Source organism: Sminthopsis crassicaudata, chromosome 3 (genome assembly GCF_048593235.1).
Source record: "Sminthopsis crassicaudata isolate SCR6 chromosome 3, ASM4859323v1, whole genome shotgun sequence".
NCBI classification, from domain to species: Eukaryota; Metazoa; Chordata; class Mammalia; order Dasyuromorphia; family Dasyuridae; genus Sminthopsis; species Sminthopsis crassicaudata.
The window spans coordinates 38,019,736-38,042,930 of NC_133619.1; the positions used below are offsets into that span (position 1 = coordinate 38,019,736).

The window sequence follows — 23,195 nt, forward strand, 5'->3', positions numbered from 1 at the left end:
TGAGCAAGTAATTTAATCCTGTTTACCTCAGTTTCCTCATCTGTAGAATGACCTGGAGAAGGAAATGGTCAACTACCCCAGTATCTTTGCCAATTAAAACCCCAAAAGAGGTCACAGAGTCTAATATGTCTTAAATAATTGAAAAAAAATAGTATACATATAAAAATATGTATATGTATGTATTTATACACAAGATGTATATATACATACATATATAATTCTTTGCAATAATATTAATATGTTTTATAAATCTGTTATTTTTATTGCTACAATTAACTCAGGTTTTTCTTCCATCCTATTACTTTGCTCAAGTTATTCTTAATTTTTCACTGATTCTCCTTGGTTCTTAAAATATACTGAATCATCCAAAAATTAGATACAATAAGATCATAGTTTTGGAATTGGAAGGGATCTAGAGTCTATCTGGTCTGGACATTTATTGATGGAAGAAAAACTGAGACCCATGCAGATTATAAAATTGCTCAAAGTCACACAGGTAATAAATTGTAGACTCATGATTTAACCCTATCTAGATCCTCTGACTCCCCAAATCTGAAATTATTTTTCTAGTATCACACTGCCATTTCATATTTTAGCTTTATTACTAACATATATTCCTTTATCATATACTATAATAGCTAACATTTCAAAAATTATTTCCAAAACTTATATTGAGAGTATGAAACCTTGTTTTTTTCTTTTTGTTAAACTTAGGCTTTTAATCTTGTAATTTCTTATTTTTAATTTTTTGTTTTTTGTGCTTTTTTGAAATATATTTGCTTTCTATGTTAAATTAGAAACTCATTATTAATATTCTTTTGTTAATATGTGATCTTAGAGATGAATTTTCTTCTGAGAGCTGTTTGACTTCTCATAAGTTTTATGTATTATACAGACATTGTTATTATAAGCATTTAATTTTATTTATAATTTTAGACTCAATTGTGTTTAAGCAAATCTTTTTTCTAAAAATTTCAATGTTTTTATTTTTTGACAATAATTTCCCTTGCTATTTTTATTGCATTATCACCTACACAATTTCCTTTTTGCATCTGCCAGTTTTTATGAGTATTTATGTAAGTAAATTCCTTAATACTCTCAACTTTCTCCAGCTAGCCAAGAAGTACAAATGATGGCAACATAGTATAGTGCACAGAATTATGGACAGAGTGAGGAAGAACGGCTTTTTGAATGATGACAGATAAAATTTGCTAGTTGTGACCACAAAATCATTTAACTTCTCAAATCTTTAATTTTCTTGATTGTAAAATGGAAAAAATAAAAGTACCTTGCCCATAGAATTCTTGTGAGGATAAAATAAAAATCATCATGAGACTCAATAAGCTAATACCTATAAAGCAGTTTGAAATTTCAAAACATTAAATAAAACTGAGCTGCTAAGCAAATCCAATTTTTTGAAAAACTTGTATAAGTTTAACTTTGTTCTTTATGATCATGTTTAATTTCTTAGGCTCCATTAGTAATTTTCACTACTAATGCTTTTCTCTCAACTTTTTTTTTTTTTTTTCAATTCAGTTAGTTTCATTTAACAATGATTTAATTGGTTTAATTTCCTTGTCAATGAAACTTTTGAGCATTAATATAGTTCTGCTGTTTTATTACTCTCTAAACTTTCTACCTTGAATTCACTTTTGTTTGATATATCTGTTTTTTGGTTTGTTTGTTTGTTTTTTGCTGAGGCAATTGGAGTTAAGTGACTTGCCCAGGATCCCACAGCTAGGAAGTTTTAAGTGTTTGAAGGTCACATTGAACTCAGGTCCTCCTGACTTCAGGGCTGGTGCTCTAACCACTGGACCCCCTAGCTGCTCCAACTTCTGCTTTTCTGAAGTCAGCTTCAACAATCACTCCAGATTCCATTTAATTTTCATTGGAACATCTTCCCTCATCACTCCAGCCACTAGTGCTTTACCCCTCAAAAATTATTTTGTACTTGTCTGTATATTTTTTTTTCTATGCTTCTGTTGTCTTCTCAACACAATGTAAATTTCTTGAGGACAGGAACCATTTCATTTTTGTTATTCTCACTTTTCATATTCAGTCATCAGTTATAAGTATAGATCTAACATTAAACATTTTGTTGGATCTTATCATTTAACCCATTTTTGTACCCCTTCTGCTTCACAGAGGTATTCAATCCATTTATTTTCAGTGATGTGTTAAATTTTTGTCTATCATATTAGTTTGGTCCCAATCATCACATATACATAGTCATCTACTGTAATGTTCTCTAAAATATGTTCTCTGGGAGCAGGTGTCTTGGGGGGTTTCTGGAGGCAGCCTTTGTTTTAGTTCAGTGTAATCACCCCAAATGCAGCCAGGTATTAAAGTCCAAATCCCTTATTGTCTCCTTCAAAGTCTTGTCTCCTTCACTTGGGGCTCGGCAAGTTTTCTGGAGGCCTTCCGGATTTGGTTTCAGTGTTCTCCACAGGACAGCCTGCCACCACTTCTCTGTCTTCCTTAGTTCTGCCCGACTGCCTTCTCTGGCTTCTGAATCTCTCCAACTGAATCCTGGCTGAGGCTCCTAGAGCTTCTAGTGGGCTTCTCCTCTCTGGCCCTGACAGCTCCTCTTTATATGTTCCACACTGAGTATATACCAATCATTATATCACTAGGAAACCATTATTTGTTGTAGGATTATATTAATGCTAAACTATATTTAACCATTGCCTCCTCAATTCCAATCAGTACCTTGTTTCAAGTTCTGGCCCATAACATCACCGGATCAGATCAATCATACTGAATCATGCTAAATTAGATAATTATTGTCTCTATCCATTCCACTGTCTTAGAACCTTGTAAGAATCATAACAATCTACAATTACTTTTAATCATTTTATAATGGTTTCAATTTCTTTGTCCATCCTATGTCTTTCATAAATAGGATTCTTGCTTTAGAATCACATACTTTTCTTTTTTCCCACTTATATGTAAATATAGTTTTCAACATTTGTTCTTAAAGATTTTAAATTCCAAAATTTTCTTGCTTCCTTCCTTCCCTCTACAAAACAGTAAGGAATCCAATCCAATACAGGCTACACTTGTACAGTCACATTAAAATATTTCCATATTAGTCATGTTGGATCACATACTTTTTTCTCTTGCTCAGATACTATTTGTGATATCAACAATAATAAAATTCCTTTTCTTTGTCCCTGTTTTTACTTTCATCATATGATTAAACAAAGGTATTCATTTAAAAAAAATGTACTCTTTCCTCCATCCCATTTGTGACCTTTAGTTGTCAATCAAGACACTGCCTTGGTTTCTGCAGTATTTCATGATTCAATCAAAGTTATTGTTGTCTTTATATTTTCCAATATTGATGCCAATAGGGAAGTCTTAAGTCATACTTAAACTGTCATTCTGCTAAAGGCTGCCAAGTCTAGAATATGAAATTTATTACTGCCCTCTTCCTGTCTTTTACAGCTCCACTACTTTCAATAAAGCAAAATGAGTCTGAGAACTAAAGAGACATTTTAAAATTGTTCTTCATTTCTTAAGTTACAGTCAAAAGATTTTGACATCTAACACAATTCAATAAGCATTTATTAAGTACCTTTTAGATATACAAGGTGCTGCAGCCACAAAGACCAAAATGAAATAATTCTTGCCCTCAAGAAGCTTCCAAGCTACTGAGTGTGTGTGTGTGTGTGTGTGTGTGTGTGTGTGTGTGTGTATGTTTAATTTCTGTACTCAATCTGGCCCTTAAATAGGACAGTCATGGTCACTATGCTATTGCTTGGGGGAGTGTGGGAAGATGGATAGGAAAGGCATTTTTGTAGGACTTGATTTAACTATACAATCTTAAAAGGTAGAATAGTTTCAGGAAGGTTTTATAGATCATAGAATATTGAACTTCTAAGATCTCAGGGAAAAATCTAGTTTAAGTTTCTTATTTTATTAGCATTAACTCAAGTTCCTATGGTAGGGGCAAAATGCTTTCCTCACAACAATATTATCAGATAAATATCACCCATTATCCCCATTTTATCAATGAGGAAATCCATCCCTCCCCGTTTAATAATCCATCTCCTGTAACAAAGAAAAAAAGTTCAGAAAAACTAAGTTTAGCAGCATATACAATGTTCCATGATCACATTCCTCTCAGCTTTGCAAAGAAGAGAGGCAGATTTCTCATCTTTCTGTGGCCAAATTTAACTATTATAATTAATACTGTAATCAGTTTTTAAAAAGTTTTTATGGATGTTTTCTGTCAACCACTTTATGTCACATATTCTTGTTCTTCCTATGGAACCATCGTATGTGACAAATTTTTTTTGATGAGAAAAAGGTATAATTTTCTGTTTTATAATTTTGTTATTCTTTCTGTAAAGAAAGTATCTATCCATCTATCCATCCATCTATCCATCATCTTTCTATCCTAATTAATACATCCATCCATCTATCCATCCATTTATCTATGTATCTGTCTATCCATTCATCCATCTATCCATTCATCCATCCATATATCCATACATCCATACATCTACCTATCTATGTGTGTATGTATTATGTATACATCCTTCCAAACATCCATATATTTCCCTGGTTCTATTGACTCCATTCTGAATTGGTTCATATAAGTTTTTCTAAGCTTCTCTAAATTTGTCATTGTGACATTTACTGCATCGTGATTTGTTCAATGAACATCTTGCTTTGTTTCTAGTTTTTTCTACCACAAGTCTTCTGAATATTTTAGTGCATTTGGGTTTTTTTGGACTAATGATCTATTTACCTTTTAATTAGCCCTTTAAACAAAAAGATAGAACCATATTAACCCACTGGTACAGTAACCCTTACTTTCCACCTCTTTCCTCCCTCCTTCCCCCTTCCCCCCTCCCACGTTTCATTGATATAAAATTGAATTTTGAAATTCTTCATTTGGGATACCTGAACTCTTAAATTTCTTATACATTTACCGATTTAGCAGTTTAAACAAACAAGTCACTTAAATGTCTTATGCATAATTTACTTCATTTGTGAGATGATGAGGATGATGATGTCTGACATGCTTTAGTGTGGGGACTGTCAGAATTAAATGAGGAAAAGTCTTAAAAATATAAGATGAAACATGAAGGTAAGACCTCATTATTATAGCTTTAATACCTCCTTAGTAGAAAAGGATATACTTGGGTGCAGGGACAGATAATTCAGATTTTTGTGTATTTTCTTGGTAATTTTTGGTCTGTTTATAAGCAATCTTTAAATGAAAGTTACTTAAGAGGAAGGACAATGGAACTAGGTTCCAGAGAAACAAAGGAACAAAAAACAGTCCCTGACCTCAAAATATGCTTTTTTTTTTATTGGAGCAATAATAATGATATCTTAACTTTCATTATGGGATAATTAGATAGTGCAGCAAATAAAACATCAGACTTGGAGTTAGGAAGATCTGAGTACAAATATGGCCTCAGACACTTATTAGATATATGACTTAGGGCAAGTCACTTAATCCCTATTTGGATGAGTTGCTCATCTGTAAAATGGAGTCACCCTGGACAAGACAATGGCAACCCATTCCAATATCTTTGCCAAAAAGTCATATAGAATAGGACTTGACACATGAACAATTTTTATTATATTAACTATATATGAGTGTGTGTATATACCTACATACATATAATCTTTCTTAGATATCATATAAATCTTTCAAACTTATAATCATGTCATTTTAATCTTTTAAACCACCCAAAGAGGAAACATTGGGAGTTAGCATCATCCTTCATCTTATACCTTTGAAAATTCTAGCACGGAAAGACTAAGGAATTTGTAGTGGGTCAAACAGCTAAATTAATAATTGGTATAAGAACTAGAACTCTGAGTTCAATGAAATCCAAGAAACAGTTGACATAAGCCCTCATGCTGAACAAGGCCCTAGCTCTCCCATGTTTCAGCTTTGCCAGTCTTCATCCTAATAAATCTTGAGGCAAAAGAAACCTCAAAAGCTATTTGCTCCAACCTTCACATTTTATTGATGATAAAGAGGTCCAGGAAGGTTATGTCATTTCCTTAAGTTGGCCTGGCTCATTTTTGGGAAGGTTACTTCAGATTTAGGGAATATAGAGCCAGACCTTTAGCCTTGAGGGCCTGAAGGACTCTGAGTGAAAAAAAAAAATCAATAAAATCAGCATTTCTACACGCCCCCCCCCCAACTCCAACCCTTTTAAAGCTGTCATAAATCATTACTCATCAGAGGAGACTAAAGGAGTAGCTGTTTTCAAAGCTGTTAGACAATATTGTTCAATTTGCTGAACTGACTTCACTCAATAGACCCAATGTTATTTTCTTTAATATCTGTGTGCACATTCCAGCTAATTTTCTGGTATGGTAACAAACTAATAGGTTGTGATAAAAATAAAAGATGTCCAAACAGCCCTTGGAGAAACAGTTGAAACATCTTTCCTTATGCCTGTTGAGTCATTTATGAAATCCAGATCTGTCACTGTGGTATGGAAGAGAATTCTTGGATGAAAAAGACAGGATTACTTAAAAGAGTATAGATAATGTGGGAAAACACATTTGAAAGGGCTTGAGGTTCAGAGTAACAGATTTTAGATAAGAGGTGGAGAGGTCTTCCAGGGCTGCTAGTGTCTTTGGCTTTCCAATCAACTTAGATTGTCATTGTCACTCTGGGGGAGTCCTAACCTTCTGAGCTTGTTTCCTCATCTGTAAAATGGGATTATAACATTTCTCTCACCAGGATCTGGAAGGATGGAATGAAGTCATTTATTTAAATGCTTGGGCTCCATTCTTATTTGAATGATTTACCCAATACTTCTGAGACAGAAAACCTTTATTTGAATCTCAGCCTTGTCACTCCCTAGCTCTGCCTTTGGCGACCTCATTTTGGGATGTCTTACAAAATGAGATAAATTATAAAATCCACTGGGAGAGTCTCTTATTCAACATTAATAGTAACATAGCTGAGAAATATCTTTAAAATATGACTTTAAAGAAGCTTATCTTATTTATACAATAACAACATAATCTTCAACAAATCAATATAAGTGAAAAAAAAAATCTTTGTCACCTTTGTTGCAAATTGAGATAGCCTGTGACAAGAGGTTTAATTTCCAAAGTAAGTTTTTCTTTGTACAAAATGAGTCCCAATCACACTTCCAGTGCTTTGCTAGAAGAGAGGTTTTTACCACCTTGACCTTGTTTTCCTTCCCGAGATTCATGTTTCTTTCTTAAAATTCTATCTGTGCCTCGCGCCCAGTGAGACATTTTTAAGAATGTCTCGATGCAAGGGGATAGAAGTGGTACTTTTTCTTTGTCCAGAGTAGAAAGGAGAGATGGAAAAGCGCGTTTTCCCCATTGGTTTCATCCAAGAAGGTATTTCCAAGACTACATTTGACCCCCTCGAGGGTCTACCATTTTGAAACAAAACTCCACATGGTGCCTGGGACATAGAAAGCTTCCTGGCGAATTCCAGTTCTGGATGTTGCCAGAAGTGGGGTTGATGGTCCAGGGAAAGCCATCGGCACCCCTCACCCACCCAAGGCGGGTGCCCTTTAAACAGCCCAAAAGCCGAGGATGAGGGCCTGTGGCTGCCGGAGACCCCACCCTCGCAGCGTAGTACCCTTTAACCCCTTGGTGTTCCTAGGTAACCTTTCGAGACCGAGAGGGGCTGCTCCGGACGGGGTCGCTGCGCCCGATTTACTGATTTATGCTTCGTGCCCCACACAGGAGGCAGTCGGGCATTCGACAGTGTGGATGGGGACCCCGAGCTGAGGCCCGACCCTCCTGGCCCTTCGGGACAAGCCGGACAGGGGAGGTGGTCGCTGGCCGAGGCCAGGGTCTCCTCCCCACTCCAGCAAGCCCACTAAGGGCCCGCAGAGCTCCTCCCCTCGGCGTCCGCTTCCTCCTGGGGCCTTGCCCTCTAGGTGGCTGCGGGCGCCCCGTGGGCATTCGAAGCCGCCGGACCGCCTAGGGAACAGGGCTTAGGAGTGCATAAAACACGTTCATAGGGGAACTCAATTACACTGCCGGGTGATGGGGACAGAAGCCGTCTTCGGATGCCCACTGCGAGCCCTCCTCTAAGGATGCGCCCGGCCTTCCCAACCTAGAAGGTCCTCGCTCGGCTACAGACGGGCTCGGCCCTGTCTCCCAATCCCCCAGCGATGGAAGCCCCTCCAAGTCCCGGGCACAAAGGATTGGGGGAAGGGAGCGGACGATTCGAACCCCGGGGGAGGGGGTCAGGTTCTCGGCCAAGTGGGGGTGGGGAAGTTGGCCAAAGAATGACCCGGGCGGGGCAGAGTCGCCGGAGGGGAAAGCAGCGAGGCAGCGGTGGCGGCGGCGGCGACGGAGACGGCGGCGGCGAGGGGGGGGGGCGGGGCGCCCCTCCCCTCTCCCCTCCCCCACCGCTCCGGGCTGGCCCCGCCCCCAGGCCCCGCGGCGCTTCCCGGCTGGCTGGCTCGCAGGCTCGCAGGCTGCAGCGGGAGGGCGGAGGCAGCCGGCGGGTCACGCTGCGGCCGCGGCGTGCTGAGGCCCGGCGGGCGGAGGGATCCGGCTGGGCGGCGGGCGGGCGGGAGCGTCCGGGGGGGCGGCGGCGCGGCGGCGCAGCGGCGCGGCGAGACCCCGGGGTGCGGGGCGGGGGATCCCCAGTCCCCGCCCTGTTTTCCCCCCCCGCCCCTCACCCCACCTCCTCCACGCCCCTCCCCCCTCCTCCCCTCTGGTTGGAAAGTTTCTAGAACCCCTTCCCGGCGGCCCTTGCGGTTCCAACATGGCGGAGCTGACGGTGGAGGTTCGCGGCTCTAACGGGGCTTTCTACAAGGTAGCTGGGTCGGGACTGGGGCCGAGGCCGGGACTGGGCGGAGAGGGGGGCGGCGACGGGGGTGGATGCGAGGCCGGGCCTGAGGCCGGGACCCGGTCGGAAGGGGTGGCCGGGGGGGGGGGGCGGCCCAGGCCGGGGCGCGGGCGGGCAGGCGGGCGGCCCGGGCCGGGCCCTGCCTCCTGGCGCCGCCGGCGGCCGCGGTTTAACGGTCTCGGGCCGCGGCTCCGTTAGGCTCTGAAGTCGCCCGGGGCCAGCCAGGAGCCTCCGGGCGCCGCGCCGCGCTGCACCAGGCCGGGGTGGGGCGGGTCCGGGATACCCAGGGATTGTGCGTTCATAGGCCTGCCGAGGGGGCGGGGAGGCCCCGGCGGCGGCGCCCGCGGCCCGGTGACCTTGGGCCGGCCTCTCGGGCCCCACGCGGGGCCTCGCTCTACCCCTCCGGGAAGTGGGAGCGTGGGGCCGGGACACGCCCGGGGGCGCCTGCCGGTGCTTGGAAATCTCCGGAATCCCCAGAGCGGGGGGGGGGGGGTGTGTGGAGGGACCGCCCTTATTTCGGGCGTTGTGTCGCCTGGAACACCTCGGATCCTATGGGGGGGCGTTTAATGGGGGGCGGGGTGGAGACGAGAAGAAAGGCGAGGAGGTCCGGGGAACGTGGTCAGGCCTAGAAGTGCAAGAATCTCCCCGAAAACTCCCGCTGTGCCTCCCATCTCCCCGCCCCTCATTCCCCCCCCCCACTTTGTTTTGTGCTCTCGCCCCGCCCCCACTCTGGCTGGGATGCTACTAGATCGATACGAGCCCCCCCCAGGCTTTCCCCTCCCCCCAGCTGTCGCTGTCCGTCATCCGGCCTAAGCCTGGTCTCAGATGTTTCCTAGTCTGGGCTATTTTTGTGGAGGCCTTGGGTGTTCGGGGGGGCGGGCTCGGCCAGAGAAAGGGGACCGGGTGGCGTGCCCTCCCCCAACCCTTGTTAGAGCACGGGTCTGCCTGGGATCTTCGGAGTCTCCCGGCGGGCCCCGAGGGTGGAACCCCGAAACCCCCGACCCTGCCTTTCCATGTGGCCTTTGTGCTTTAGGAAGCTTTGTTCTGGTCCGGGGCTAGCCCAGCACCGGCCCGGCTGCTTCCCCTGGAGGGATCGCCTGTGGGCGTGGAGCTTGTGTGGACCCTGGGGGCTCGAGTCACTAGGGATAGTAGCATCACGGCTCTTGGGGTCGGCTCCGGAGAGGGGGAGTTTAGAATCCCTTTTCTGTTTGTATGAAGCACCGCCTGTAATTAAGTATTTAACCCTGAAAGTTCGATGTGGCCCCAGTGGATCTAGGAAGGTACCCTCTGGCTATAGGAGACGGTGGGGAAGATGATTTTTCCCAGACATTTAACTGCATCTGGAGACCACCACGTGGGCAATGGAGAAGGGGGCCACATTTCATTTAAATGTAGTTCATTATTTTGTCGCGGCCGGTGGAAAGAAAAATGTGTTAACATTTGGGCCAAATTGCTGTTTACAATGACTTCTCCAAGGTAGTTTTTATAAGTTGTTTTTAGGGCTCTTAATTTGCAAGTAGGGAATATCATTTTCAGAAGCCTGTGTAAGATAGAGGAGAGATGAAACTTTTCTTTCATGTTTTCACAAAATTGGTTAAAAACTGGAAAGGACTAAAAGACCAATCATGAAGCATGAGAAGTGGAAATAGAGAGGAAAACTCTTTGTCCATAGTCTCAAACTTACTTTTCAGATGTAACTTTAAAACATTGTGGAATGCATTAGGACAAATGTGATTTGAACATTTTGAGCACTATCTGTGGTAGATGGAATACTGGGCTTGAAGTCCCAATTCCAGCTCTTCTGTAATCTCATGTTGGTCTTGTTAACTAACCTCTTTATTTCCTTTTACTTGTCTGTTAAATGGGAATGATAATTGCTCTACCTACCTGACTGATTGGGTTGTAAGGAGAGAGGGTTTTTTTTAAAACTAAGTAGTGAGGGGGAATAATATAGACCTGATTATTACTTAACTGTTCTTAACATCTGGAGAAGCTCCAGGAAATAACCTTAGAACTTAACCCTGATAAATTAAAAAATTCTCAAGGTATCCTTTTATTAGGTTTAAGGGTTTTAACACTAAACTATTTTCAGAAGATACACTTTGCTTAGGGAGAAGTTGAAAATTAGGTCATACTATGCTTGTGCTTATGTAGGGAAAAGTTTCCATGGTGTCCTTTCTAAGGAAAATAATGCCAGGTTGGTAGCATGAAATTTGAAGCCCTCCTTGTTAATTACCTCCATTTAAAAAATAATAAAATGTGTAGTGTACAGGTATACACGTGTATACTTATACATATATAAAGACTTTGGATTTCAGTTAAATAATTGAGATCAGAAATCTAGAATACATGATTACTTGGCAAAATTAGTTTTAAAAATATTAAATTATAGCTTTATTTGCTATTCAGAAAATTTAAAGTTAAAATTTAAGATTCTGCAATTCATTATGATAGCCCAGGTACCTGTAGTAAAGATTGTTTTTTAAAATTTGTATTCACCTTTGGTACCTTTGATATAAAAAATTAGACCTAATTGAGAAAGGCATTAATAAGTACTGTATACCTTTGCTAAGCCTTGAAGTTTAGTAAAACTTATTAAACTTAGGTTCCCTAATCATGTCATTACACATTTTTTGCATTACATTTTATAATCCGACAAAATGCATTGTAACTCTCGAAAAAATAGGCAATTTAAAAAGTATTTTTGAAATGCTGAAATCCCTAAGTGATTTATGCAAGAGAGCAGCATTTAACCAAGTTTTCTGTCCGGTGCTTTTCCCACTATATAGTGTCTCACTTAAATGTACTATTAAATTCTAAGAATAAGATAATCTTTTGTGGGTTTTTTTTTGTTTGTTTTTGTTTTTTCACCATCTATATAAGGTAGGTAGTACAGTTTTACAGATTGGGCCCCCAGGGAACTTAAATGAGTAGCTCCTGACCCTAAAAAGACTTTAAGTACTAATTTTTAAATTAAATACCTTTCAGATAGTAGATTTAGGAGTTATTACTAAATTCCCATCAATCTTTGTTCTTGTACCTATTTCAGAAGAGCTTTCCAATCATTAATGTTGTACATCAATTTAGTGCCTTATAGGTAGTCACCTTAAATAATGAATATTTGCATTTTTTATATTGCATTAACAAATTATTCTGAGAGTTCTGTTAATAGTACAAAAATTTGAAACCAAATGGTCAAAATTTTTGTATGCTTAGAGACTCAAAGATTGACCTTTTTAAGTAAAAATTCGTAAGTTGTGATTTAATTTGGTGGGTAAATGTTGCCTTTTTCTTGAGTCTTCGATTGAAGTTTACCTACTAAAATTTATCTTTCTTCCAGATACTTAATAGCTATGGCTCTTCTGAGCTTCAATTTTCTATTTATAAAGTGGGGATAAGTAGTACCTCTTTATGTACTTAACAAGATTATTACATAGAACCAACAAGTTATTTAAAGTCTTTTCTGAATTTTAATGCAACTCGCAAATGTAGTTATTGGGCTTATCATTGGCAAGTTTTAAGATTACCATTTTTACTGTGAAGTAAATTGAAGAAGCAGAAAAGTCTGGTCATTTGTTTATACATTGTTTTCCTCTCCACCTTGTAATCAATCACTCTAGAACAGGACTTCGAAAAGGATCACAAATTTGTATCAAAAGATTTTTTACTGGTAACTATTTCACCCCAATTAATTGGTTTCCTTTGTATTTCTGTGCAATTTTTCTTAATTTAAAGACATTTTGAGAAGGTTTTTAGTCTTCAGCAGATTTACCAAAAGTGATTCATGTCTCCCCTTCCCCCCCAAAAAAAATCCTTCCTTTAGAAGGTATTAACAAATACCATACGCTTTAAAGATAGATACTGCTTTATCTAAGGTCAAGCTAACATGTACAGTGATGATAAATGAGTTCTGGGAATGAAAAATTTATAGGAATTGCCTTTTCTTTTTTTAAATTTTATTTTAACAAAGTCATTTTTAAAAATGTTAAAAGCATTGATTTTAACTGTTCTAAGTGACATCAGTTGAAAGGGGAAATTGATTTGATCTGGACAGATCTGTAAAGAATTTGGCATTCCCATTGTCCATTTCATTCCTTTTGTTGAGGAGGATCAGCAATCTCTTATTTTAATAATAAAGAAAGGGTAGCTTTTAATACAAAATAGCCAATCTGCTTTCACCTTACAAATATTGTAATACAATACCATAATTACAAATAGGTAACAGAAGGATAGGCTTGCCCCTTCTCCTTTCCAGTCTGATCACTACTTTGTATCATGCTATTTGGTTGAGAACTTCTAGATGTTCTCTATTTGATCTGATAAAGCAATTCAGTTTAAGGATTGCTGGCCACATTTTAGGAGTAGATTGAGGCAGCTGAATGCTTGCTGTATGGCTAGTTTTACCGCATATCTTTTGCTACATTTTCTCCATTACAGAGGATATGTTGATGTTGGGGGTTCTCTTCCCCCCCCAAGTCATTAACACTTAGCAGTATATCTCCTTGTCCCCATTAAATCCACCCTTGTCACAAATAAGTATGGTTAAGCAAAACAAACTGATCACTTTTAAAATACGTAATTTTCCTCCAATGCATTTTGTGTTTAATATTTAATACTATTTTGGTGCCATGGCTTTACAGTTGATGTCCTAAAATGTATCTCTAGGCTTTTAATGTTGTTTCTATCTCTGGTAATTGAGTTTCAGATAAAGAGTTTTGTCCTTTTTATTCACTGTGTTAATAGAAACATTAATAGTTATCTTGTAAAGGGCCAGGATAATGGCCATTTTACTGAGTACCAGTTGTATATGGTTGAAGGGATAAATTATTAAGAGTCAATTGTTCCAAGATATGCTAAAGGCTGGTGATAACAAAAAGGAAAACACTAGTTAGTCCCTGCTCTCCAGGACTGACTTAGTGGTATAATTGAGAGAAACAAAATAAAAAGAAAATTTTGGCTGCTGGGAAGATGGCAAGGCCCATGGGTTCTTGTGGTTACATTTCCAGATTAGGTGATGGTTCCAAGGGTTTGTCTGGGCAGGGAGGATAAATATTAAGACCTTGAGATCCTCCATCTTATCAACAAGAAGAATTGGTATTTATCTCATCCAAAATGATTATCTCCAAGAAATCTGGTCAGTTTGGGTGTAGAGATAAGTGAAGGGAAGAAGAAAGTGTAGCTCTTGTGTTGCCAGAGCTTCCTGGACTTGTGAACAAGTGGAGCTAAATAGAAGGGGTAAATTGCTGCACCTGCCTGTAAGATAGTCCCTTTCTCCAAGAAATTTTACTCTCCAGTTGTAGCTAGTCATCATGGTAAAATTTAGTGGATTAGGAGATGCTGACTGGGTTTTCTACAAATTTATCTTAGGTAACCTCAGCTGGGACCCTCTCTGTATTTAGGCAATCCTTTTTACATCTGCCTAATCCACTGATTATTCCATTCAAATTTTTCCAACCATTTTTTCAGCTCTACTTAAGTCTCAGTTCCTAATAAAACTCTCTTCATCCCTTCATCCCTGCTAACTATCATTTTTTGTGGCTAAGTTCCTTAAAGGTTATCTACAATTAGCCTCCCTTTCCTTTTTTTTTTTTTTTTTTTTTTGAGGCTGGGGTTAAGTGACTTGCCCAGGGTCGCACAGCTAGGAAGTGTTAAGTGTTTGAGACCACATTTGAACTCTGGTCCTCCTGAATTCTGGGCTGGTGCTCTATCCACTGCACCACCTAGCTGCCCCCACTTCCTTTTCTTAACTCTGCAGTCTGGCTTCTGAGTCAATTGAAAAAACTTCAAAATTATTAATCATTTCTTCAGTACCTTGTCTTCTCCACAAGTTTTGACGTTCTTTTGATAAGTTCTTTGACGGTTTTTTCCTGGTTACTTTCTTTGCTAGATTTTTTTAAGAAACCAGATATCCTAGTTCTTTTACCACTCTGACTCCTCCTTTAGTCACTTTTACTGGATCTTCATTCAGGTCATTTCTATCAATTGGTTGGTTTTCCAAGGGTGTATCCTTACCCTCTTCTATATTATTTAGCTTCCTTATCTTATTGGTTCCCAAGGATTCGATTATATAGGCTGCTGAGATTCAAATCTCTTTATGAAATCTGTATCTCACTCTTTAATATAGAATCTCTATCTGTGAATTGGGCATGTCCAATTAGATGCTTGTAAAATTAAACAATTTTGCCCAAGTGAAATTAAAGTCCCTTGCAACAAAAAAGTAAAATCACACAAAACAAATTCCTAAGTGTGCTATATCTTGAAAATGTGTCTTGCTCTGAATGCTTGAGTCTATCATTCAGTCAGGAAATGGACAGCAATTTTTAAAAATAGAGCTTTTTATTTCCAAAATATGTAAAGTTAGTTTTCAACATTCCCCCTTGCAAAACCTCGTGTTCCAAATTTTTCTCCCTCCCTTAGACTTCAAGTAATCCACACTCAGTCCCCACAGTCCTCTCTTTGGGTGTAAATGGCTCTCTCCATCACATTGGAACTGGCCTGAATCTCGCCTCACAGTTGAAAAGAGACATGTCCATCATAGTTGCTCATCATAAGGTTGCTGTCACAAGTTCTTTGGTTCTGCTTACTTCACTAAGCATCAATTCATGTAAGTCTCTCCAGGCTTTTCTGAAATCATTCTGCTGATCATTTCTACAGAACAATAATATCCCATTAGGTTTTCATATATCATAACTTAATCAGCTATTCTCCAGCTGACAGGCATCCACTCACTTTCCAGTTCCTTGCCACTACAAAAAGGGCTGCTACAAACTTTTGCATATGTGGATCCTTTTCCTTTTTTTATGATCTCTTTAGGATACAGATCTAGTAGAGACACTGCTGGATCAAAGAGCCCTTTGGGCATAGTTCCAAATTGCTCTCTAGAATGATTGGATTTGTTCACAACTCCACAAACAATGTATTAAGTATCCCAGTTTTCCTTCCAAATTCATCATTAACTTTTTCTATTATCTTAGCCAATCTGAAAGGTATTTCAGAGTTGTCTTATTTTGCATTTCTCTGATCAGTAGATTTAGAGCATTTTTTCTTTTTTTAAATGTCATTTCCATCTGAAAAAAATTGTCTATTCATAACCGATAGCAATTTTTGTCAAGTCCTCAGTTTTGGATTACCCCTAATAATCCACTTCCTTTCTACTCTGCTACTTACTGTTACAGATTTGTTAAGTAATCTCAAATGGGCCCTACTTACAGCAAGGTTACAAACACTTTTACATCTCATTATCCATTCATTATCTTATTCAGTCACAGCAGTTTTTCTCAGTTTTTTTTTTTTTTTTTTTTTTTTTTAATTCTTTCTCAAACCTTCCATGGTTCCTCCTGCTTTGACTCTCAGTTGAGAACCTTGGCCCCTCTCTCTTTCTCTCTACTCTTCCTCATTTCTAAATAGTCAGATTCCTTTCCCCTCTGATCACTCCTTTCACTGGAGGTGGTTTTCCTTCCTGAGGCTACACCTTCTCCTCCTCCTTCCCCTCCCCCCCCCCCCAAAGTTAAGTGATCCTTAGCCTCATGTAGATATTTCCAGAGCTGTAGTTGCTTGACAATATGTATAGTTTTCTGAGTCTCTGGTTACTGCTTTTAGTTTTTAAAACTTTCATAGTTGTCTTTATGATAGTGTTATTGTACAACTTGGTTTCCTGGTTTCTGTTAACTTACTCTGTATCAGTTCATCCAACTTTTACCAGGTTTCTCTGAAACTGATTCTGGATGTTTTCTTTTCCTCTTTCTGATCTCTTTAGGACACAGAGGCAGAAGTGTGTATTGCATGATTTTACCAGACTGGCTGGCAGCTTTTCCTATAGTACCTTCATGTGCCCATTTTCCCACAGTCTTTCTAACACAACTTGTTATTGTTGTTAGCTTAGCCAGTCTCATAGTAGAATCAGAGTTATTTTTAATTTGGTTTTTCTCTAATAAAGATTCAGAGCGTGGTTTTCATATGGCTTGGTAGCTTGGAGTTCTTGGTGTGAAAATTCCCTGTTCATATTTTTGGATAATCCCAATTGTTGGGGGAAATGATTCCTATTCTTTTAGATCTGATTGAGTTCCAGATAGATATATGCTGTATTGGTATCTTGTGTATGTGATTGTGTAGAGAGAATCAGTTCCAGATAGCTATATATACCTATAGATATCTATCATATACCAACATCTATATGTCATTGAATGAGATTTTAAGAGAGTAACTTGCTGCAATTTTTGTCTATTTCTCCAATTGTACCTGAATTGACTTGTACAAAATCATTTTATTTTTGTGATGAAAATTGGCCATTTTATCTTCTTAGAATTCTCCTGTTGGATTATAAGTTGTTTTCCTATCCATAGATCTAACAAATAACTTACTTTCTCTTAATTTCTTTAGGATGCTGCTTTTATTATCTAAACCATTTGCTCCTTTTGGAGCATGTCTTAGTATATGGTGTGAGATGTTGGTCTGTATAAAAATCTGGGTTGTGCAAGACTTTCCAGATTTTCTGAACAAATAGTCCTATAGACATTTAAAATTCAACATGTTCAAGACCAAACTCATTATCTCTTCACCCCTTCCCCAACCCTCCTCTCAATCACTTTAGACTGGTAACCTAGCTGTTAAATTCTTATCTGTGCCAAATTTTGTTTGTAGCTTCAAAACATTTACCAGTTTTGTAAACATTTAACAGTCTGATGCAGGCCTTATCTCAACCCTGAATCAATTTAATAGCTTCCTAATTGGTCTTCCTGTCTCATAGTTATCCACTACAATTCATTGTCCACTGAGTTTGCCACAGTGACTTCCCTAAAAAATGTCTGATCATAACACACAAAAACACTACACACTGTCTCCCATTAAAAACTTCCAGTGGTCCTAATCATTTCCAGGATCAAATATATAATCCTCTGTTTGGCTTTTAAAGTCCTTTAAAACCTGATTCCCTCCTATTTTTCCAATCTTCTTATATACCTTGGTCTCATGAAACCTATTCAGAGATTTGTTTTAGTCTGTCCCTTCTCCTTCCCCCCCCCACCCCCAAATATATTGCCCAACTCTCCCTGCTGTCCTTCATGCCTGGAATAACTTTGACAGCTTCCTTGAAACTTCAGCTAAATTTCGCTTGCTAGAAGCCCTTTCTCAGTAGCCCTTAATTATCAGTACTTTCCCTTGGAGATTACCTCCAATTTACCCTATATACATCCTGTTTGTTCACACAGTTCACTTGTCTCTCTTACTAGACTGGACTCTGTGAGGGCTGGGACTCTTTTTAGACTTTTTTGAATCCCTAATGCTTTAATAAGTATCTATCTGAAAATTGTAAAGAACTGCTTTGCCTAATCCTAATGGAATAAGTAATTAAATGGTAGTTGATTTACAAATTTCTTGCATGAAATGTGTTGCTTTCAGCCATGATTTTCACACTGTTTTATATTGTTTGTCCTCCGTGAAGGTGGCATAGTGACTATGAGTAGCCACAGATATATATTTCCATGTAAGTCGTATGAAATGAATGCTTGTTGCTATATGGACAAGATAATTAAATTAAGGCCACTATTGATTCTGGAATTGAAAGCTTATGCAACTATTAATAATTAATAACATTTGCATATTTTAATTTATAGAATTATATACAATATTTCATATACCTACGTATATGATCAATTTTATTTAATCAATACTTCCATATTAATAGTAGCAATTACATATTATTAATATGAGACTATTGCTTCAATTTTATTTTCAGTAACGAATTTTCTCCCTCCTAACCCCATTGATAGGGGGGGGGGGGAAGAGCCATTATAAATATGGCATAAAGTGTAACAAATTCTCACTTGATCATTCTCCTTCTGCCTCAAAAAGAGTGGGGGACCTTTAGACTGCCCTGAGTTCATCAGGGTGGCTTGTTTCACAATAAGACCTGTAACTAGTAGGTCTTCCTATTGAGTTACTTTTGTGATATTTCTGTTGCTCTGTAAATTGTTCTCTTGGTACAGTTGTTCTCTTGGTACAGCTAACTTCACTCGGCATCACTTCATACAAGTCTAAAGGTTTTTTTTCTGAATCTGTTCTGTGAATCATTTCTTACAACGCAGTAATATTTGATCTCATTGACATATTCTGGTTTTTGTTTATTTTTTTTGGTCACATCCCCAATTAATGGGTTTTCCCATAATTTCTTCAATTTTCCACAAGAGCTGCTGTAGATATTTTTCTACATGACTCCTCTTTTTCTTTGATATTTGAAATATCACTGGGTGAAAGGGTATGCCTAGTTTCAAGTGAGTTCTTGCCAGAACAGCTATGATCTTTGGATCTATCAGACACCAGGATACTGTGATTGTTTACTTCTGGTCAGTGTACCTAATCTGTTCTACTGACCTATTTCTTAACCAATAAAAAGTTTTGATGATTGCTTTCTTATTATAGTAATTCCTTTGATATTGTCCTTTTTGCTTCTCCAGATGAATTATATTTTTCTCTAATTTTATGAAGTAATTGTTGTAATTTGATTATTGCACTGAGTAAATAAAGCAATTTAGATAGTGTTATTTTCAAAGAAAATACTAGTTCAGCCTACCTATGTATTTTAGTTTGTCTTTACATAAAGAATGTTTTGTAATTTTGTTCACATATGCATTTCTATGCATTTCTTTGGGAGCCCAGGTGTAAGGGGTATGTGTGGGGGTTTGGATGTGTGTGTGTGTGTTATTTCTAAGGTTCTCTAAGTTAACTGCAAAAAGTGATTATTTTATGTGTATTCTAACCTATTATTCAATTTCTTACTGTTATAGTTGGCATTTATTTCTAGCACAGTAGCAAATGGTGATGGTGATCTCTCCATTAGTGATGGAAATAACTTGCTTTAACTTCCTGATTTTACTAGAAAGATCTTTAGTTTTGTCTCATCACAAATGCTGCTGGCTCTTAGATTTTAGTTCCATGCTGTTTAGCATTTTAAGGAAAGTTCCTTTTTGCTTTGATTTCAGTGTAATAAATTGAACTTCCATTTGCAAATATATGTTCTTTTAGATTTGGGGTATAGAGTAAAGGAGTTTTCCTTAGTGTTCTGTGTGCTAAATAATAGTTGTATTTAAAGAATTTAATATTCAGTGAGTTCGAATTTGAGACTAAATCTACAGTTATTCCTATTGGAAAGCCTTCTGAATATTTTCATGCAGTGACAATACTATAAACAAGGAAGTCAAAAATTATCCATCACAAATGAAGGGCCAAAAGTTATTTCCATCAAATGATTCCATCTTTTGTTGGAATAGTATAGGTATCTCCTCCTAATACTATTTAAGAATTCAGTGAAGAAAATTACTGAGCCAAACTTTTTTGTTAACATTTTTAGAATTAACATCTTTATTTTCTGCTGTCCTGTAGGGCTCCCTCTGGAGCCTTTGCATTTGGGGAGAGAAGAGAAAATGCATAAGCATAGCTAAGCAAAACAAATTTCCCCTGTAGCTATATGCCCAAATTATTATATTATATCATTCTTTATCTTAAATCCTTTATTTGTCTCCAGAAAGGGGATGGCATGTTTCATTAGTAGTTTTCTGGAACTCTGAAGATTGGTCATTGCATTACATGCAGTTCTTAAATCTTTCAAAGTTTTGCCTTTACCAAATTGTTATTGTATAAACTGTTCTCCTGGTTCTGCTTGCTTCATTCTGCATCAGTTCATACATATATGACCAATTTCTCTGAAACCATCATTTCTTATGGTACTATAGTATTGTTATAATTACATTATAATTTGTCGAGTCATTCCAAAAGTTCTCCCTTAGGATACAGTTCTTTGCCACCACAAAAAGAGCTGTTGTAGTTTTTGTACATGTTTGTTTTTTCTTTTCTTTTCTTTTCTTTTCTTTTCTTTTCTTTTCTTTTCTTTTCTTTTCTTTTCTTTTCTTTTCTTTTCTTTTCTTTTCTTTTCTTTTCTTTTCTTTTCTTTTCTTTTCTTTTCTTTTCTTTTCTTTTTTTTTTACTTGGGGTATAGCCCAGTATTGATATGGCTGGGTCAAAAGTTATCCATGGTTTGATACTTTTGGGGCATGGTTCCAAAGATCCTTTACAGAATAGATTCATTCCACCTTTTGGAATCCAAGGAGGCAGAGAAGAAATCCTTTGTATTTTTGTAGTATTTTTATCTTTACCACACTAGAATGCTTCAGTGTGGAGGTAGGAATGATGGAATTATTGAAATAATTCCCTTTTTTCCCCATTGTCTTCTACATGTCTGGGAGTGGAAAATAGGCCAGTGAAATAAGTCAAAGGAATGCTTTCCAGGATCTATCCCATTCTAACCTGAATTTACATTCTCAGACTTGTACTTTGTACGTTTAAGGATACACTAAGGCTTCTTGCCCTTCCTCACAGATGAAATATTTCCCCTTAATCCATACATTTATATTACCTAGTTATCTGGTTGTCACTCCTCATCCGTGCCTTTTTAGAATCCTCAATTTCCTTCCTAATCTGTACCTATTTTTCATAGAATGTAAATAAAATGTAAAACTCTGGGGCCAGAATGTTTGGCACATTTTTGTCTGTATCTCCAGGTACCAGATCATTAATAGATTGGAGTCAACATCAACAGAAACTTGTTAAGCAGTCACTTTTCTAGATCAGAGCTGTTTATTTCATTTATGACTTAGATATAACTGCATCTTATATATAAGGTAGGGTTGGATCTGTGATTTCATAGCTATAGGTACTCATTTTATTACTTATGGTAGATTTAGATAAATTCATAGTATTACAAATTATATTGCACTTTCTGGTGATGAGCTATTACAAATTTAGGGGAAGAGTTCTTCAGAAACTCAAAACAAAACAAAAACCTGGAGTTATTTATTGAATGAGCCATACATTGTTTTGTTGGAATTCCACGTAAGTCATTGGCAATGGATTTACTATGAAGTATATTTCTTTACATAGTATTATTTCTACTTAAGAGAAAGTTGGACTCACTTCCCACACTGGCAACCAAACTTCTCTTCATGGCCACTTTTGTCCCTCTCAGAATTTGAGGCAATGAAGATTCTTTCAATACTAGATAATTTGTTTACCAACATCCTTCACGGATCTTTCTAATATCACCTTCTACTCTTGTGAAGTAGACTTGATGAGTTTAGTATTTGCAGTCCTTCTCTGCAGAATCCCTACCTCTCCTATATTTTCATCTGTCCATCTAGCTTCCTTTTCTTAAACCTATTTATGCATTACTACAGCCTCCTATCCATCCACCTTGTTGCATTGGACTCATTTTCACTACCAAAAAAACATTAAATATCTTTTGGAGCTACTGGCCTTAAGGAACCTTAGATTCAATTTTCAACTTCAAATTGTGAGAAAATTTTGATGTATTCCTCAATCCTGAATCTTTGAAGAGAAACTCAAAACTATCCCCTGACCCCACTCCAAATAAATTTTTTATCAAATTTCAGGTTTCTACATCTGCTTCCAGGCAATTCTTTTGTTTTTTCTTTTCCTAATTGTTACTCTAGAACCCTCTTGCAAGCTACTTTTCTAATTTAGCTCCAAAATCAATACTAACCACCCTTACTCATTTAGCACATAACTTGACAAGTAAATGAAGACTATTCTCTATTTAGGGATTCCTTCTAGTTTCTCTGATTCAAATCACATCTTCACTCCACTCAACCTTGGCAGGTGCTTAGTGTCTGAAGCTGTATTTGAACTTAGGTCTTTTCCAGTATAAAGTTATATTTTACACTGATTCTCTCTTCTTCCATCTCCTAACAAATAAAGTTGAACAAAACAATCTATCACTTATTGCCCAAAACTTTTGCTGGTAGTATCAATTTTCTTTGAAGCTATTTTTCTGTTTTAAGTTCAGTTCTGGTGTCATGCTCTCATTTATATAACACCTTCCCCTCTGGTCTGTTCTCTTTTCAGATTACTTTTATCTTTGTTTGCATATTTCACCCTCCAATCACATGTGAGCTTTCTTGAGGGCTCAGATCTATTTTTATTTTGAATTTGTGTGCCATTGTCTTACACAGAATAACTTGGAAAATGTTTGAAATTGATATCCCTATTTTTAGTCTTTCAACAAGTATAAGACACTGGGTCCTGGGGATAAAGGTCAGCTCCAAAAAGGAACAGGAGAGAGCCAAAGGTTTGAGGTGGAGTAATTGATAATATTAACTTGAGATTTTAGTCATATTGAAGAGTTTAAAATTTCACCTCAATTCCTGGCCTTTAGACTTCCATTACTTCACACCAACTTTGCTCCCACTTAAGTCACGACAAGATTTCTAGTTCTTGGGCATTTTTCTGTCTGATCACGATGACATAGAATTCTCTCCCAGTTCATTCACTGGCTCTAAGCCTGTCATCTTTACCTTTG

At 38.3% G+C, this 23,195-nt stretch overlaps 1 protein-coding gene across 6 annotated transcripts in view; it reads left to right on the forward strand.

Moving 5' to 3' along the window:
- Positions 1–8,551: 8,551 nt before the first annotated feature.
- The window catches only part of FXR1 (FMR1 autosomal homolog 1), a 59,516-nt gene continuing 44,872 nt past the window's right edge, over positions 8,552–23,195 (forward strand). For 4 of the 6 annotated variants that reach the window (XM_074298274.1, XM_074298275.1, XM_074298276.1 and 1 more), the window contains exon 1: positions 8,553–8,797. In XM_074298274.1, the coding sequence (XP_074154375.1) occupies positions 8,747–8,797 (51 nt within the window). In that variant the 5' untranslated portion in view covers positions 8,553–8,746. Of the gene's footprint in view, positions 8,798–23,195 lie in introns of all 6 variants that reach the window. The other 2 variants (XM_074298277.1, XM_074298273.1) reach the window with 1 other exon arrangement.